The sequence below is a fragment of the Hydractinia symbiolongicarpus genome, chromosome 10 (genome assembly GCF_029227915.1).
Source record: "Hydractinia symbiolongicarpus strain clone_291-10 chromosome 10, HSymV2.1, whole genome shotgun sequence".
Taxonomy (NCBI): domain Eukaryota; kingdom Metazoa; phylum Cnidaria; class Hydrozoa; order Anthoathecata; family Hydractiniidae; genus Hydractinia; species Hydractinia symbiolongicarpus.
Window position 1 is genome coordinate 25,676,181 of NC_079884.1, and position 17,416 is coordinate 25,693,596.

Here is a 17,416-nt window from a genome sequence, read left to right on the forward strand (position 1 = left end):
AAGCTAATGTTATAATCATGCTAACCAACACGAATTATCTATATTTTCGCGCACCAAAAGAACTAAATGTGTACATTAATTCTCTATTTTAAGAAAGCGTTTTCTGCAAACACACCGACCAATGTCAAAAGAAGAACGATAAAAAATGATACTCTGTCCCATGTGATTGTAACTTTACCCAATGAGAAGCCAATCGTATCCAAGGTGAGTTCTAAAAATTTGATATATTTCTCGTAATTAAATTTCTTTCGCGGCATGCTTTTAAATTTCCCAACGGTTTGCGCTACTCGTACGACGTTACCGAATCTTTGTTTTACTGTCTGTTTATCTTTTACCTCCGAGTGCTTCGATAGCTTCACTCCTTCTTTAAAATCATGCACCGAATTGCCTTGGTTCTGTTCAGGTGGGTCGTCACTTTTCTGTTCCTGTCCGGTGACTTTTATTTCTTTTTTTCCGGAATAGTTAGTCGAGCTTTTGCTCTGTTTGGTAACAAACCGAAGTAAACTTTTTCTTTTTGATTTAACTCTTTCATACTTGTTATTATTGTCTTTATTTACAGGTGGTTGGCTGGGACAGCAAAGCTCCATATTAATGACGTGATATGATTTATTTTCTGTGTCTACTAAACTGTCGCCATTTTTTTCGTCCTGATTTTTTTCTTTGTCCAACGCTTCCTCTTTTTCTTTACGTTCACGCTCCGCTTTTCTACGTCGTATATTTTCCAGACCAGCCCGCCAATTTGGTTGTGGAAGTTTTGATATTTCTTCTTTTGTTGGCGGTTTTCGGCACCATATTTCATCGTATTTTTCTGGGATTTCAACCCAAGAATGTATGACGATTAGTTTCAGTTTATGATATGCTGAAGTGACTAACGCCCCACCAATTAAGGGCGTTACTGTCCATAATAAAGGCGCAATGGCAAACCATACATATATGGCGTATCTTTGTATAAATAAAAAGTTGTAAGCATTCACTACGAAGGAGACACTCGTAGCAACCAGAAGAACTGCCAGTACAACCTGAAAAGAAAAATAGTGTGAACGTTTCGCAATTATCGCTGGATTGCATCTAATACGTGTCAGTTTTAAAATATAAACTTTCGAGGTTTATCTCAAAGAGCTCCGCGGACAAAAATATTGTATTGTCCTACCGAAGTGTTTTCAGAGGCTTCTCGCAAAAGTTTCGTTCTCATAGAAAATTGGTTGACAGCTTCTTGGAATGACATAGATGGTGGATGAGATTTCAGTTCATTGCCAATATAATCTGTAAACAAAGAAGACAGTGCCAATAGGCTACTTATATTAAATTTACTGACATATTGCAACGTAACGTGAAATTAAAGTAAGGCCTGGTACACATTGAAAAAAGTACCTTAAAGTTAAAAGCATCAATTTTGAAATTTTAAAAAAAATTATATTTGATAGTTTTGCAAAAATTCTTTCTCAGTCCGGTGTATTGATGTAAGGATTTATATCTGTTCTAAATATGTTAACTTGTCCCCCAGGGCTCTTCTACGAGTCTTCCCAGCATACCCACACATAAGAGATTAGGAAACGAGATGGTTAAGAAGACTTACTGTTAAAAATTTTTTGGGAGTGCACCACAGTATAGAAAATGATAGAATTGAAGAGCAGTATCAGAAACATCATGTAGTAAATATGAGATAAACTTGTAAAACGCAAAATATTGAGTAGCACTTCTACTGATGTAGAGAAAGGGTTCGAAGTTGTGTGATTTTTCGAATTTCCGAATGATATAGTCAATGCATTGTCGTAGGCATAGCAACCATACTGCGCAGCTGCCCCAGAAACAGAACAAGCGGCCAATAACATCGGTGTAACCTAAAAGAAGACACGATTTTTATACATTAAACTTCGAAAAGATTGAAATAAAATTAAAAACAAGCACTGCATCCACAATTGACGACAAAAAAATTAACACAGGACCCAAATTGATAACAGTGTTTCCAGTACTGAAGTGGCTATCTGGTATAAACATTCGGAATAATAATAATTCAACGGCTTTTTTCGAAGTTTGCAAAGAGCATCAATTTGCAAATACTCTGCAGCCGAAAGAGTAACAACTCTATATGTTTAAGAGGTGTTTAGAGTGCGCTGGTCGCACTTTCTTACATGTTAGAATTGCGGAATAATCAATGTCAGGTCCCATGAAGTGCCGAAATATCGCACAAAGAAGTCATGCTGACGTCGACAAAAATTAGCACAGCTTAAGAGTTTAGATTTAACCAAATAACTAGGTCTTAAACCCGCTGTAAGCATTGATAAGTGAATTTTCACAAGTTTAAATTTTGTAAACCTAATGCAGAAACAGTCCAAAATTTGCAATCTGGTTCCAACATTTTTTGATAATGTTTATCGTTAAAAATACTTTATCATTCCTGACGAATAGGAATGTAAAAATTGAAAAAGCGCCAAAATTAAATGCAAAATCTTTATATCCGGGATATAATCAGCATAAACTCGCTTACCTTAAAAATAAACTTCAATTTTTTTAACGTCGGCAAATAAATAACATCTTTGGTCAGCTTTTTGACAAGTCGTACATACCACCGCATACTGTGTCGAATCATAAAAGCAGTACACATAACAAACATTACCAAATAAATACCAATCGAAGTGGCCCATGACACGTGGAAAACATCGTGAGCTTCGTAAAAATCAAAAGCAAAATGTATACACAAATTCATGACCCATAAAAGCAGTCCGAGGTAGCCCTTGCATGTATTAAACGGTCGTTTCGTGTCACCAATCACTGCAGAAAGTAAATAAACACGCCTTTGAATGTACAAAAATGTTTGGTATATTTCTGTGTGGTAAACAGCATGGTGTGAAGTTTGTTTTTGCTCGGTTTTGACATTTATATCTTTTTGAGAATTTTTCTCGTCTTTTACTCCGTTGTAAAAGATACTGCGCATGTTGATGTACATTTCTCCTGTTTCAGCTGGCCTAACTTTCTTGCCTAAAGAAAGAAGGAATATATAACAACAGTGTATCTGGCGTTGAACCATTACTTTCTCCATATCTGTAATGAAGGTGTAGAAATAGCGTCATCGCAAATTATTATCTAGAATTTTTCACAATGTGAGTTGAACTTTAAAAGTATATACAATGTATATAAATATTAAAATCCAGTTACCACATTTTATTGGTGTAATATGCACAAACCTGTACAAACTTTTGGATAACAACCCTGATTTCGTATTTGAACTAAGAATCACATCTTTTCTGATAACCTCAACTGACTTTTCGAATAAACTGATATAATTTTAGTCATTCTAAGTGTAAGTTTTTTTTTCAAGTGAAGTTTTTAAAAGACCAACCAGAAAAGGTTTTTAAAATAGAAATACAAGTGACTACGAGTCAGACTACGAGTGACTAAAAGTGAGTAGGAGTGACTACAAGCGAGTACGAGTGACTACAATTGAGTACAAGTGACTACAAGTTAGTACAATGAGAGCGAGCGACTACAAGTGAGTACGAGTGACAGCAAGTGACTACGAGTCAGACTACGAGTGACTACAAGTAGGGTCCAATGACTACAAGTGACTATAAGTGACTACGAGTCAGACTACGAGTGACTGTGAGTCAGAATACGAGCGACCACAAGCATATAATATAATAAGTATAAATTGCTATAAATCATTTTTCGTTGCATATGAAAGTTTCTGAATTATTTTGATGCTTCAGCATTTTTTTTTAAACAAGTTTCTTATCAATACGTGTATTCATTTATTCATTCATTCATTCATTCATTCATTCATTCATTCATTCATTCATTCATTTTTATTATTTTGCTTTAACCTTTAATGTTTTGGCAGGGAATAACGCACAGGTCGTTCTTAATTATTATTATTGTTTATTTCTATTATTATTTATTATACTTGTTATAAATATTAAAATACATCTTACGTAAAAAAAACGCTAGCTAACACTTACATCAATCTTTCAAAATGTAATCATTTTAAATATATGGCGGTTTTCCTCACTTTTACAACTTTAACTTACCAAATAATTGAAATTTCTCTTTCTTCATCCTTTTTTATCTTTTTTTTTAAAAAGTTTCTCTTTTTAAATTGTTATTCATTATTCAACACAGAGCCACACATCTGGCGATTACGTTCAATAAATAAATGTTTACAAGATTATTAAATATTAACTACGTTGTATATTATTTCCTATTGCGTGCAGCATACAACTTGATTCTTTTTAGTGCCCAAACATTCCCCTTCCAGCATAAGACACTATTTTGTTGTTTTTGTTGCTATTGTTGTTGTTGTTGTTGTTGTAAAACTTGGCACAGTTGTATAATGCTAAATGTTTGTTTCTGGTACTTCTGAAGAGCCTTCATTATGCGCAACAAGGCTGTATCAAAAGTAATACGTTTGAAAAATTACAGATAAAGAAATGTACCTTTCATTTCATACTTTTTTTTCCTTCGTTTTCTTTTAAAGGTGTTCATGGCGCATGACTGTGCTAAATACAAAAGTGGAATATAATTTATACATATCTCATGTAATAGCCGCACTACATTTTTCTCACTGTTTTATTGTTTTCTTCAAAAGTAAAAGCCTATAACAACCTTATTTACAAAATTGCATGTTATTAAAAACTTAATAGTGAACTGGTGTGTTAGTAAAAAGTTCCACACACCTTCGTGGAAAAATGTAGATGTTCTCCATCTAAAATAATTCTAATTCTATCTTCGCATTCTCAAAAGTACTTACTATATGAAGTTGCTATTTATTAACTTGCCTGCTATTTTGTAATAACCCTCAGTCCCAGAGGACTTGGAAATAGGTTAAAACACTCCATCTTACTTGATTTATATTAAATACTGCAATGGGTGAGAACACATCAAAACAGGCGACTTTACCTGAGAAGTCAATCTTTTGGAGATTTTGCTGAGATGACGTTCACTTAAGTCGTTTCCTTCGTCGGAAAAAAAAAGTTAAGCACGAAAAATATTTTTCGCCGTCTTTTGCCATATCAAAACGGCAAACGTCCTGGGAACGAAAGTGTATGTTTGAATTGATAATGTCATTTTGCATTTGGAAGTGTTTTTTTTATATGAAACAAATTAAACATTGAAAATACGAAATATTCAACAAATTTGACATAAATTTAGTTTTTTGTCTTTTATTCATTAGGGTGGACAGATGATTTATAAAAAGACAAAAAGAAGTTAACAAAGTTGCGATAAATACAACTCGACTCTTCCCCATCAGAATTTACGGTTTGGGAGCGTTCACACATTACGTAATCAAGTGAGGGGGGGGTCATCGAAATTGCTTACGCTGGGGGAGGGGGAAGGGGTCAAGTGGTTTGATAACATAAGCAAATTAACAAAAATTAACAGCATATTTCATCATGAGTGTGAAAAATATCAACTGTCTGAAGTATTCGTATTTTTTACGGATTTTTTTTTTTTTGAGGGGGGGAGGGGTTAGGTAGATGATGACGTAGTTTTGGAAAGGGGGTCAACTAAATGATTACGACTAATTACATGGTGGAGGGGGGAGTAGAAAATAGGCAAAAAATTGATGACGTAATATGTGAACGCTCTCTTTCTGATAACAAGCAACTTGAGTATTCAAGCTAAAGTAATATAAACTGTGCAGTCAAAATATTAACTTCCTCAACTTCATCTCCAGTGCTCTTGTCACAAGCGTAAAAGAGTGATGTGAATGCTTGTAAATCCTAATGTTGTAGCTACACAATCGCGATCGCATTCATCCAGGTAGTAGTATCTAGGTAGTAAAAATTCGCCTTGTCCTTCATGCTACGGAAATATACTCCTAAACCATTTATGCTACACATGCAATTTTTACATGGTAATAAGAAACAGTACAAACCTTTTGTGTGATGTGTGTATATCATTTCATAACATCCTCCGTTGAAGTAAAATCGTCCCTCAACAACGCCAATACCTCAACATTTCGTTATAAAACCTTTATCCACATTTCTGCATACGAACGGAAATTAACCTTAGTGCAAGCGTTGCCGAAAGGAATGCATAGAGAACTTCACAAAACTCGGGTTAGGAGGACTTTAACTCCATATCTTTACAAAAGAAAGAAAAAGTTCTTGCGACATTTGTTAAAATCCCAGTCACCAAGGGAGTCCTGGAAACGAGATCTTGCTCCGATTAAAAAAAAATATTCGTTTATAAATTACACAAAACAATTAACAAAAATATGAAAGAAAAAGATGTTACAAAAAAGTTAAATTATAATTTAAATAATCTTCTATATTAAAAACAGTAAAATCAATTTAATTCTCTCCCAGGTGTATGTTTTCTCCTCGTTGCTATAACAAAATCTGCCAACTTTTTTACAAGTTTTTTGAAATATCTAAGTTACAAATTTCATTTGATGTCAGAAAAGTTGGCGGTTCAAGAAAAATAAAAAATCTGTTGAATCCAATTTTGCGACTGTAACAAACCATACGATACCAAAAAAATTTGAAATTTCATGAAAAAATTTCTGACATATTAAGTATTAAACCAAATGACAATTCAATTTTTTGGAAATATCACATCTTAGGCATTGTGAAGAAATTAAGATATAGGTCAAGTGGCTTGAGCATCCCTTCTAAACGTCAACAGTAGGGCCAACTTGGAGGAGTTTGTACACTCAGCACTGAAAGCATAGTACAACTCAACGAAACTATACACACGGTATAGTAACCACAGAATACGCCCGGTAAGAATGGCACAGACAACAAAAAGTTGGAAAGGGCTAGCTCCTTCGCATTGGTGAGATAGAGTTTACTATTTTAATTCGGCTAACCCCTGTTCTGTGTTGTCTCTAAAATATGCAAGGTTTGGTTTCCAGGAATTGCAACATACAACATGTTACGTTGTTTAGCCGGAAAAAAATACATCTCTACCATGATACAAGTTTGAAAATTTTAAAATTACTAAATTTCTACTAGGACTAAAATAGAGTACTCTTTAAAATTAACAAAAAAAAAATAAATATAATATTTAATCAATACCATCTTTCTTATTTGTTCATCTTTCCGGAGAGGTCATCGTTTTAATAAATTCTAAAGCCGCACAAAATTGCATCCAACAATAATATTCCTCCCCACTCAACCGTGTTTCGTAAAACGTGTTCACATATTGCTTAGTGGAGAGCAAGTTCGGTGGATTGGCTCTTAACACCACGTACACAAGTACAGGAACAAAGTCGTCAGCCCCGGGTGCCTGCTTATCCGACGCCATGCTTAGTAGATTCATAATGGTAACACAACAGCGGTGGATACATGCTAGTTTATCGGCTGCCGTCTAATGTTAGAGAATGAAAAATTTTGGTTAGTACAGACAGGGATCATGATAAAATAAGGATTGTTCAGAAACGAAAGATAAAAAATGAGTAACGTGGCGCCTTACAAACACTCTAAAGAAAATTGAAACAGCCGCAATAAAAAGCAAACATCCTAAAATGATTTAAAAGCCCCGACCTTGTAAGCGTTCACCATCAACAGTTCTGTTTGCGCTGAAGGCCAAGGAGCTTCTTTTTGATATGTCTGTAAACAAACAGAAACTTTTTTATCAAACATGCCGAAGTGATCGTTCTTTTAGACTGATAAGTACGGCTGCGAAAATCTTGCTCCAATACATGTACGATGTAGGGAAGAGTTTACTTACCTTTGGTATCTGAAGAGCAGGGTGTGATAAAGTGATGACTTTCGACAGACACTTGATATGCTCATGAAATATTCTAAAACAAGAGGAAAGTTGAATTAGGGGAGCTTTTTTACGGCCTGTGTGAAAGAATTGATAAACGGCGTTAGTTTTTAAGCAAAAAAACGTTTCAACCTTGAAGGTTTCTCAGCTATTTTTATATTTTTTTGTTACATAAATTTATTCTCAACTGTGTTTTTTTATTGTGATAAAAGCATTTCATTTTAAGTCATACGTTTCATAAAAACATACCTATGTTTTACGTATAGCAAACAATGAAATGTACCTATCATTGAATGTAAAAAGGAAACATACCAATCTCTCGAACTTACTAAAGAAAGAAATATACCTATCATTTTCAATATCGGTGACACCGTTTGGATAAAATGCTTCTTTGTATATTCTGCTCATGATCGTGCGTTCTGTCGCCACTTTCACGTCTTCAAGTTCTTCATCGTTGCAATCTAAATGGTACATAGTGGTTGGGTTAGTTTTTAGATATATCAGAACTGTTCAATTCTAAAATTTCAAAACTGAGGTAAGATTGAGTCTGCTAGGTACGATTTTTTAAAATTACTAAAACAGGGATGAAAACAAAATTATATCCTTTGTTGCCAATGGGTAATATCAAGGAGGTTTAAAGAATAAAGAGTTTAAATAATAATATAGGGTTGATAGTATAGAGTATAAATTTCCAAAAAAGCCATTTTTCGGTGAACAAAATTCACTACAAAATGTACGAAAAATAGAGTTAAAGAAGCCTAAATTTGACAAATTGATTATTGTCCCCAATTTCTTTTTCTATGTAGTAAACCACACATGTCAGTGTCCTGCTAACAATAAATTACATCATGTTAACATTGAACTTTACTATAGCATGAGTAAGCTTCACCAGCTTTGGAACAATTTTTGACCTATTTATTAACCATAACAACAACTCACATGTCCAAGTTGCATCTTTAAGCATATCAACGTGAAGTTTTTCAAGAAAGTCGCTTAACAAAGCACACTGAAAAATAATTGCTCCAAATAAAAAAACAGCCAGCAATAACAGCGAAATCAAGAAAATCACGGGAAGCCACAAAAACTTTCACATAATAAAATATACAATTATTTGGACAGGTAAACAGGTTTTTAAAAAGTAAAAAAAAGATGCTATAGTGTAAATATTTCTAGAAAGAATAATTTAAAAACTCTATTCTTTAAGGTACAAAATAAAAGCTAGTCAAAATCTTACTTTTTCATCCAACATTTTTGTCGAGTTAAAGTTTTGTCCAAAACCAATGATTTCTTTTTTTCGTTCTTGCGTTTCAAGAAATAGACGTACAGCAAGCGTGGTAAAATATTTACGACAAATCACTTTGTCTCTACAAGGTGAAGAATATAACGTATAATACTGAGTCACATTTGTTACATCAACCAGGCTACACCAAGAAGATCTCAATTTATATTAATTCACATTCGTTACATCAACTGCACCAAAAAGAACTTAATGTATACAAGTCATAATCGGTACAACAGCAGATACTGATGACTGTTTTGGTAAGAAGGCCGAAGACACTTTGAAAGACATATTGTTAATAGCACAGTAATACGAACAAGTATTCCACCTTTGTAACTTTGTAGTGGTTTGTTCCAAATGACAAATGGTTGACAACAGGCCCTGTTTACTTCGGGTTAAGTAGGAAATATACTTCGACCTTTGTTCGTAATCTTCTTCCAGCTTTTGTACAAGTTTTTCACAACTAAATCAAAAGTGAATTGTTCACGTTGTAGCCATAACTAAGATAGAGACAACGAAACTCAAGGGCCGCGTAGGGGGGGATAACCCCTAATTTTTTTCAGAGGTACTTAGATAGCTTTCAAAATATTATTTTCTCTATTCTAATACAGAAAAACTTTACAATTTGAACAACGCTTTGAAGGTCGTAAATTTAAAAAAAATCAAAGGTAACTTCAATCCTAATGGGATCTCGTTTGTTACTATACTGGTCCCTTCTATTTCTAAACCAATCAGTTAGCCACGTAACAAAGTCCAGTGTGAAACATAAAGAAAGAAAGTTCAAAATGAGCTTTGTTTTGTCAAAATAGCAGAAATTTCTTTTTTTGTCTGACTACAAATAATCCCCTCTACCTGTCGTCTGGCAATTGTTTAATACTTCTCAACGTTTCATGAAGTTGTGCCACAGAAAAACGATTCTGTATGTTAATAGCTTCTGCTAACTTTGCTTGTAACATGGTCAACATGAGGTGATCAAAACTTCTTGCGTCACTACAACAACAACAAAAATGAATTTATGCACCCTTTTTTATAAACAGCATCTTATAACCAACAAGAGGCTCAAATCCATTACAAAACAAAGCAACTTGGAAGTAACAACCAGGATAAAGTTAGTAAAAGAAAAAGGAAAAACAACAGGGGTCCTAAAACAGCAATATTTTAAAAGTCATGCAAGTTTTGTGCAACAACAAATGTAATTAAAACCGAAGTTTGATTTCGACTGGCACACTAGCGTAACTGCGCAAACAAACACGTGAATTTGATGTTCCAAAGAATAAAATCAACAAGTAGCGAGTAAGCAACTGTTAAGGTTGCAAAATACAAAACCTTAAAGAAAATCTAACTTCAGCCTCAATTTTGTATTGCTTATAAAAAAGCATGTAAAGAACCAAAACCATTGACATAAAAGGTTAAACCATACTAAAAGTTTCACCTTGGTATTAATGTTTGATCTGAAGTGCATAGCACAGTTCGAAGTTTCTTTTTGGCGTCCTCGAATTTGAACTCGTCATCAAAAATGACCTCGTCTTTATACACTTGCATTGCAACGTCTTCCATTTGAGACGAATGTGGAGTACCGAATGGTTGATCAAGACCTTCGTTCGAGGATTCTAGTGTCATATTCCTGTATTTCGCCATGATTGCTTCACTTACGTCAACTAAAAAGTGGGAAAGAAACTCGTTTAATCAAACAATCAAAGAAACATTTTAAAAACACTTTTCCAGAAGCAAAGAATTCATGTGAAACCATTCTAACTAAAGGTTTAGAAATAAATAAATAAATTTACCTTCTGATCCCGATCCTCTAGATATAATAGAAGCCGATTTAACTTTGGAAGCAACTGATGCTTGCATCGGCGTACCAGCCTTAAGTTGATGATGATCCGAATGAGTTTCCGATACTTTTCGATCTTTCTTAAGAAAATTGTCAGATTTCTTTGGTGTTTGTCTCAAGCCACCTCCTAACTTAGTTGAAATCTTATCTTTGAACCACGCTCCGTGAGATTTCTTTCGAGCTAATTTGACAATTTCTTCATGTGAGTTGCTTTCAACCATTTTGCTTGATGATAACTTTTTTTCTCTTTGTATATTTTCACTATATGCAGCATACTTGGGGTCAACAGAATGTTTTTTCTTTCCAGACTGGCTCGTTTTTCTAGTGGGTGTGGTTACGGGTGTAAAATTACTCTCAAATCCCTTTGTTTCATCTCCTTTAGGTGTTCCAGCCTGTGTACTAGAAGTGCTCCACGGATCACTAGTACCAGTCACACTCGGGGACCACGGATCTTGAAACTCACTGTTTTTAACAGCTGTCGGTGATGGAATCGCAGCTGCTTGTAAAATAGCATTGATACCACCATCTCCACTAATCATAGAGGTTAATTCACTCTTACCTGATGTTGAGTTTAAGTCAAGTGGTTTGCTAGAGTCAACAAAAATGTCATTTTCCAAACTGATCAGGGGTTGATCAATCAATCCACTTGATACATGCTTGGAATGGTGTTTCTTTACTGGCAACCTTGGACTTGCCGAGTCTTGCCCAAAATCGAGAAGATTGTCAACAGGAACAGTTTTTTCTGCATTATCCGATGTCACTTTAGGAGGGAGAGTTGCTTCAAAAAATACACCATCTAACTCACCGGCCCTTGAGCTAGTCTGTTTCACAGAATTCAATTCTTTACTGTCAATAATATCAGAATCTGATGACAAATTGCTCATGTCATTTATGTCAATCAAGTTCTCCTGGGGGAAAAATTCATGCAATGCATCCAACATTAAACTTGATGCTCTCCTTCGTCGTTCTTCATCTGTTGTATCAATATCATAAGCAGTTGAGAGATTTGTGTTTAAACCCAATACCTTGAATATATAAAAAATACGTTCCAAACAAGAGCATAAATACTCGGGAGAAAATAAATAAATCTTTGATCATCGATGGTCACATTAAATCTTCCCTACTTCAGTAAGAATCCATTCTTTTAATAGACGTTAGATAAATTTTCTACAATAAATTAAAAAAACCAAACCTTTTCCTCAGAAAGCATTCCTGGGTATTGTTCAATTTCATTTCCCAAGGGAACAACTAGCACCGGCTCGTCATTCGTAATCATTTTATTTAGGTCTTCTTTTAGTTGATCGATATCTTCTTGATTTTTGGACGCCTATAAACAAAAATAATAGGAATGTAATTCTGCACTAAAAATTGTACGGTTGATTTATAAAAACAATGACATTCTTAGCAAATTCTGTCACTTTCTATAAGGTACACTTCTGTGTAATGAAGCCTTTAGTATTGAATGTTTAAATTCTGGATAAGTAAGGTTGTAATTTTTGAACAAAACATGGTTCACAAACTTTTAGTTAAAATTTGCTTTATTTTACTAAACAAAATTCGCTTGGTTCTTCCGTCTTGGACAGTTAGGCTTTACCAGTTTGCTCAAATTTTTAAATGGTGTATGGTGTTTAAATGGTGTATGGTGTTTAACACGTAAAAAGTCAATACAACATTTTATCTGCTGGAAAATCACCGCAGTAAATCAGTGACATAAATTCATTGCTTAATCAAATTAAATAATGCTGAAATTGTAAAATTATTTATATTTTTTTAAAGGTTAGCTTTTTTCAAATTAACTGATGGTATAGTCATGAGTTTAGGTCCGAATATACCTTCTAGCAAAAAAAAGTCTGTATTTGAGGAGTACAGGATAATCAAACCTAACAAAAAATGTTATGTAAAAATGCAACGAAAATACTAACATTCGATGGTGAACTACTACTGTTTAGTTTCTTCAATTTGTTATTTCTTGGAGGAGGTACTGGAGTACTAATGTCCAAGTTAGGAGGCATTGATTTTACATTTCGTGCTGGCACCTCTTTCGTCCAGCGTCGTGGAGGGGCGGGGAGCACATCTAAGAGTTCTTCAAGTCCTTCTTCATTTAATTTTGGTACTTCGTATGTTTGAAGTAGCTTCAAGCAATTAATCTATGTAAAGTACAACAATGTATATACCACTGTAGTTAGTTTCTTTATAACCAAACCATGAACAAAAAAGAGGTAACCTAACGAATATCTGTTTAAATTTAAAATCAATTCTGTTGTTCTGGGTGAATATGCAACACAAGACAAGGTGAAACTTGAAAACTTGAAAATGTTTAATGTTTTTACAATCACTCTCAAAATGATGCTGTACTTAACTTGTATATAAGCATAAGTATAATTATAATTTGACGAAACTGTAATTAATTAAAGTCATAATCAAGCTCCCCATGCATGAATACATGCAAGCGCTACATGAGATTGAGTGCTGGATACTCATGGCAAGGCCTGATATCAACATCCTCTGCTCCAGACCTGTCATAATGAAATTAGAGACCTAATTGTTGCATTATAATTTACAAAGAAACCAAACAAAACATTACCAAAGTTTTCAGATCATGTTCCGTTATTAATATGGAGGATTGGACAACTGAAGCAGAAACTTCATCCTGAAATTCCATGTCAATATTTTCAGCACCATTGAGTAGACTTGAAACGTATGACATCATAAACCCCTACAAAAAAAAAATGTGCTATACATATTTTTTTTATCAGGGTAAAACTTAAATACTTATATATATTTGCATAAAAATTTTTAACTAAAGAGAGGAAACTCATTAAATTGCCATCACTGTAAAGTTCTGATAATATAGAACTGACTTGTTTAAAATTTTACACAGCTAAACTGTTTGGTTAAAAAAATCTAAAATATTTAGTCAATGACTAATCTAACACAGTGCATGTTATTTTGTTAATAATAACAATTAAAGTATTTTTGGATTGGTTTTAATTTTTTTTAAAAAAACTATTTCATCAACTAAACAGCATGACAAATAAAGTTTTTGTGTTGGTTAAGGTTACTGTAAAGAAAACAATTTTTTTTTTAGGTTTTTTGCAAAAAATTCATGACATACAGAAAAAAAATTCTCTTTCCAATGACATATTTTTATAGTCTATGAAAATATTTGGAACATCCCTTTTTCTGAAAAAGGCCTTTTTAGAGCTATTATATCCTTCACACCTTTGAAAAAATATGTGCAAAATGAGTTGAGCATTTTTTTTGTAAACATTATGCATAATATGGAACTCCCGAATTAAAAAAAAATCAAATTTAAGGAATATGCATATGAGCTGTCTCTTGTAAACCTGACTTCTGTCTATTAATGATTCTGAGCGTGTGCATGCATATTCAGCATAAAGAAAAAGGTTCGCACTTCTATCATCTTTCTGCATACTCAGTTCACACATTTTTATAACACCTAAATCTTTAAAAACAAATATCTTGTTAGTAAATTTTCGCATACATGCCTTTACGTTTGTGGTCTCTTTTTCCAAAAGCTTCCTATTGGCTCATTGAAATTTTCGGTAATGAAAAGCTGAATAAATTATGCACAAAAGGTTCCCGGATTTTTTTGTATAAATTACTGATTAGCGAATTATGACGACAGAAAGAAAAAAATATGCATTTTTTTTGAATGAATGAAAAAAATTTAATTTATGCTGAATATAATGGTGTGTGTGTTTATTTCATTATATTTTCTTTTTGGAAAGTTACCATCTCATGAAAATAGCACCATCAAAAAAGTCTTTCATCAAGCATTCAGAAACAAAAAAATATAAAAAAATATATAAAAGTATTGATAAATTATAAGGGTTTTGAACTACTTGTCTGAAGCAAATAATATTATTATGTATGCTGTAAGGGTATTTGCTTCATTGAACATTCTAAAAAATCAAAATTTTGGTACAATTAAAAAAAAAGAGTAATAGAATATTTTTGTGTTATGTCTTCTCATTTCATGGTGTGTGATTGCTCTTGCATGGCTCAAACCATGCTTAAAATAATGTTTCTTAAACCTTATCATATGCCTTAATTATTCTATTTTTCTAATATGGAAAACAATGTAAATTTGCTTTATTTTACCTGACTAAAATATTAGAATTTTTCAGTTAGAAAACACTTCAAAATTCTTAGCAGATATAATTGAAAATGTTTTAAATTTTCTTTCTTGAAATAAGATTTCTAAGTATTTTGTGCGTTTTTTGTGAAAAATGATAAAATACCTTACTGGATAAACTTTCGTGAATGAAGAAATTCGGAAACTTTCGCGAAATAAACTTTTGCGAATGAAGAAACTCGCACATTTTCGCGAGATAAACTTTCGCGAAAATGGCGAAAAATCGCAAATTCATGAAAGTTTCTCTCGCGAAAGTTTCTGTAATTAAAGTAATTGTTTGAACAAAGGAGTAGCTTTAAAGTGTAAGGCAAAAACAAGTCCAAGCTGTCTTCAAAAACACCATCAAAAGGTAGCTGGGTGTTGTAAAGAACCTGATTTGATTTAGTTAAAACGTTTAATTCACAGAGAAATCATAGAGAAACTTTCATGTTTTTATCATAGTCTGAACTTTGTTGATATATTTATAAAAAGTATTCTGATGGAAATGCAGCTAAACATGTTCTCCCTCATTAATTAAATTCTAGGTGATGACATGTAATCACCAAGATTGTGGTCGACTATGCCATATGTATATGAACGAGTGAATCATGCAATGAATTGCAATGGTGGCTCTGTGAGAGAGAATTTAGGGTGATTTTGCTATTTCGGTAAAACATTTGGACATGTTATGATCTTCAATTTTCAATAAAGTTTTCAGGATGTTTTTTATGTATATCTTTCGGTTTTTACAATAAAAAAGGAACCTCAAAAAAATTGCGAGCAAGGTGATTACGCAGTGTATCACATAATCAAAAAAAATAAATTGTATAGTAAACTTCAATCTTAAGAAAATCTCTTTTTCTTACACATTGGTTACCAAGAGGGACTCAGGACACTAGAGTCCTTACTGCTGACTCTTTTAAACTGCACATTGAATTTAAATATAAATGAATACATACATTATATATTTAAGCAAAATAATTTCTAAATAATTTTGGGTCAAAATTTAAAATCAACCCGAATTTGCAATTATTTAATTTTTTTTTTTTTTTGAAATAATCATAACAGATTATATACCTGATCAAATCTTTCCAAAACAACTTTAAATTTTTCATCTTTTAATCCACATTCCAGAAGTGCTAATGAACGTAATATGCTGGCAACCTGACTTAAGTTGTGCCTTGCAGTCTCACTGATATCAGCATCGGAGTTAATTCCATATGGTTCTGGATTAATTATAGCTGGACATATAAAATAACTCATGATCATGTAAGCTATTATGGCTTTTGCATTTGCACTGGGTAATTTCATTTTTAAAATCATGCCCTGGTACAGTTGACCTATTGCCCATCGTAAACTTTGTGGAAAACAATATATTTTATCATGCAAACTTTTTAAAAATTTCTTGCATAGATTAATTAGGTGGTTATGCAATGTGTTCATATGATCTTTTATTTTACTGTTTGATGAGGCGGTGCCTGGTTTGCCAAATTTATCCATTATAGCTTTTGGTGGTATTCTTACTAGCACTTTGGAAACTTCGACATCTAAGAATATAGCATCATCAACAATTACTTGCATCACAGTCCCATGCAAGGCAGCAGTTAAATATAGCTTTGACGAAAAGAGCATTTCTGAGAATAATGTCAAAACACAGGCAAATGCATTTTCTGTTGATCTCTTGCCACAGAAAAACGAAAGCAAATCCTCACATGTCAAAACTTGAAGAGACATAAGTTCTTTTAATATCTTTAAAACTGCAACTTCATCCTTTCTCTGTGAGCAACTTCCGTAAAGAGAAGATATAAGTAACCGAGTTAGATGTCTTGTTGTAGTTTTTATTCGTTTTGTATCACAGTAATCTAATATCATTGCAACTAATTTTGGATTTTGCTTAAGAGTAAAAAGGAACTCTCCATACTTTCCATCCTCGTAATTTAAAGCACTTGACGCATCCTCGAACTTCACAGACTCTATGATTCTGGAAGTTGTGCTGCAGTCAGAAGGGTTAATTTTAGCATTCACTAAACGATCTACATTTATCCATTGATGTCTTGTCTTCCATTCCAGATAGAATAAGTTCTGGCTTAAACTAGTTACTTTATCGTTTAATTTGCGAAGTTGTTCTTTTTCTTGTTTTACAAATAGTCTCTCCTCTTTTAGCCTTTTTTGCAAGGTGAGAAATCTACATTTCCTCTTCTCCACTTCGTCCGCCATGTTCTCTTTCCCTTTAAATTTCCCCTGGCCACATTATCTATTGTGAAATATAAAGCGCTTTGCCTTTTCCAAACTTAACTAGTGTGACCAATTTAACCAATAAAATACGGAACAACAGGAATCAAATATGATGTTGTGGAAACTGGTCGGGGGCAGGGGGGTTTCAGCAAAGGGGACAATGTTGGCACCATTGAGAGTCATAATAAAAGCAGACACTACAAGTTTACTCCAATTTTTT

The 17,416-nt window shown here is 33.3% G+C and overlaps 2 protein-coding genes across 3 annotated transcripts; both read right to left on the reverse strand.

Moving 5' to 3' along the window:
* Positions 1-64: 64 nt before the first annotated feature.
* LOC130613224 (uncharacterized) lies at positions 65-6,045 on the reverse strand. Of its 2 annotated transcripts, none has more exons than XM_057434560.1 (6): positions 5,873-6,045; positions 4,431-4,493; positions 2,489-2,979; positions 1,577-1,841; positions 1,151-1,263; positions 65-1,019 (listed from the first exon to the last, which is right to left on the reverse strand). In XM_057434560.1, exons 1-6 carry the CDS (start codon positions 5,895-5,897, stop codon positions 84-86), a joined length of 1,893 nt encoding a protein of 630 aa, XP_057290543.1. In that variant the 5' UTR covers positions 5,898-6,045; the 3' UTR covers positions 65-83. The 2 variants fall into 2 exon arrangements, with proteins under 2 accessions (XP_057290543.1, XP_057290544.1); XM_057434561.1 differs by lacking the exon at positions 5,873-6,045 and adding an exon at positions 4,671-4,994.
* Positions 6,046-6,052: 7 nt separating this feature from the next.
* On the reverse strand, positions 6,053-17,232 carry LOC130613222 (GTPase-activating protein and VPS9 domain-containing protein 1-like). Its single transcript, XM_057434557.1, has 14 exons — positions 16,039-17,232; positions 13,408-13,539; positions 12,746-12,970; positions 12,016-12,150; positions 10,777-11,848; positions 10,422-10,647; positions 9,842-9,979; positions 9,318-9,452; positions 8,945-9,074; positions 8,650-8,716; positions 8,057-8,171; positions 7,672-7,744; positions 7,485-7,550; positions 6,053-7,308 (listed from the first exon to the last, which is right to left on the reverse strand). The coding sequence occupies exons 1-14, from the start codon at positions 17,176-17,178 to the stop codon at positions 7,033-7,035; spliced, it is 3,930 nt and encodes a 1,309-aa protein (XP_057290540.1). The 5' UTR covers positions 17,179-17,232; the 3' UTR covers positions 6,053-7,032.
* Between the last annotated feature and the right edge of the window lie 184 nt (positions 17,233-17,416).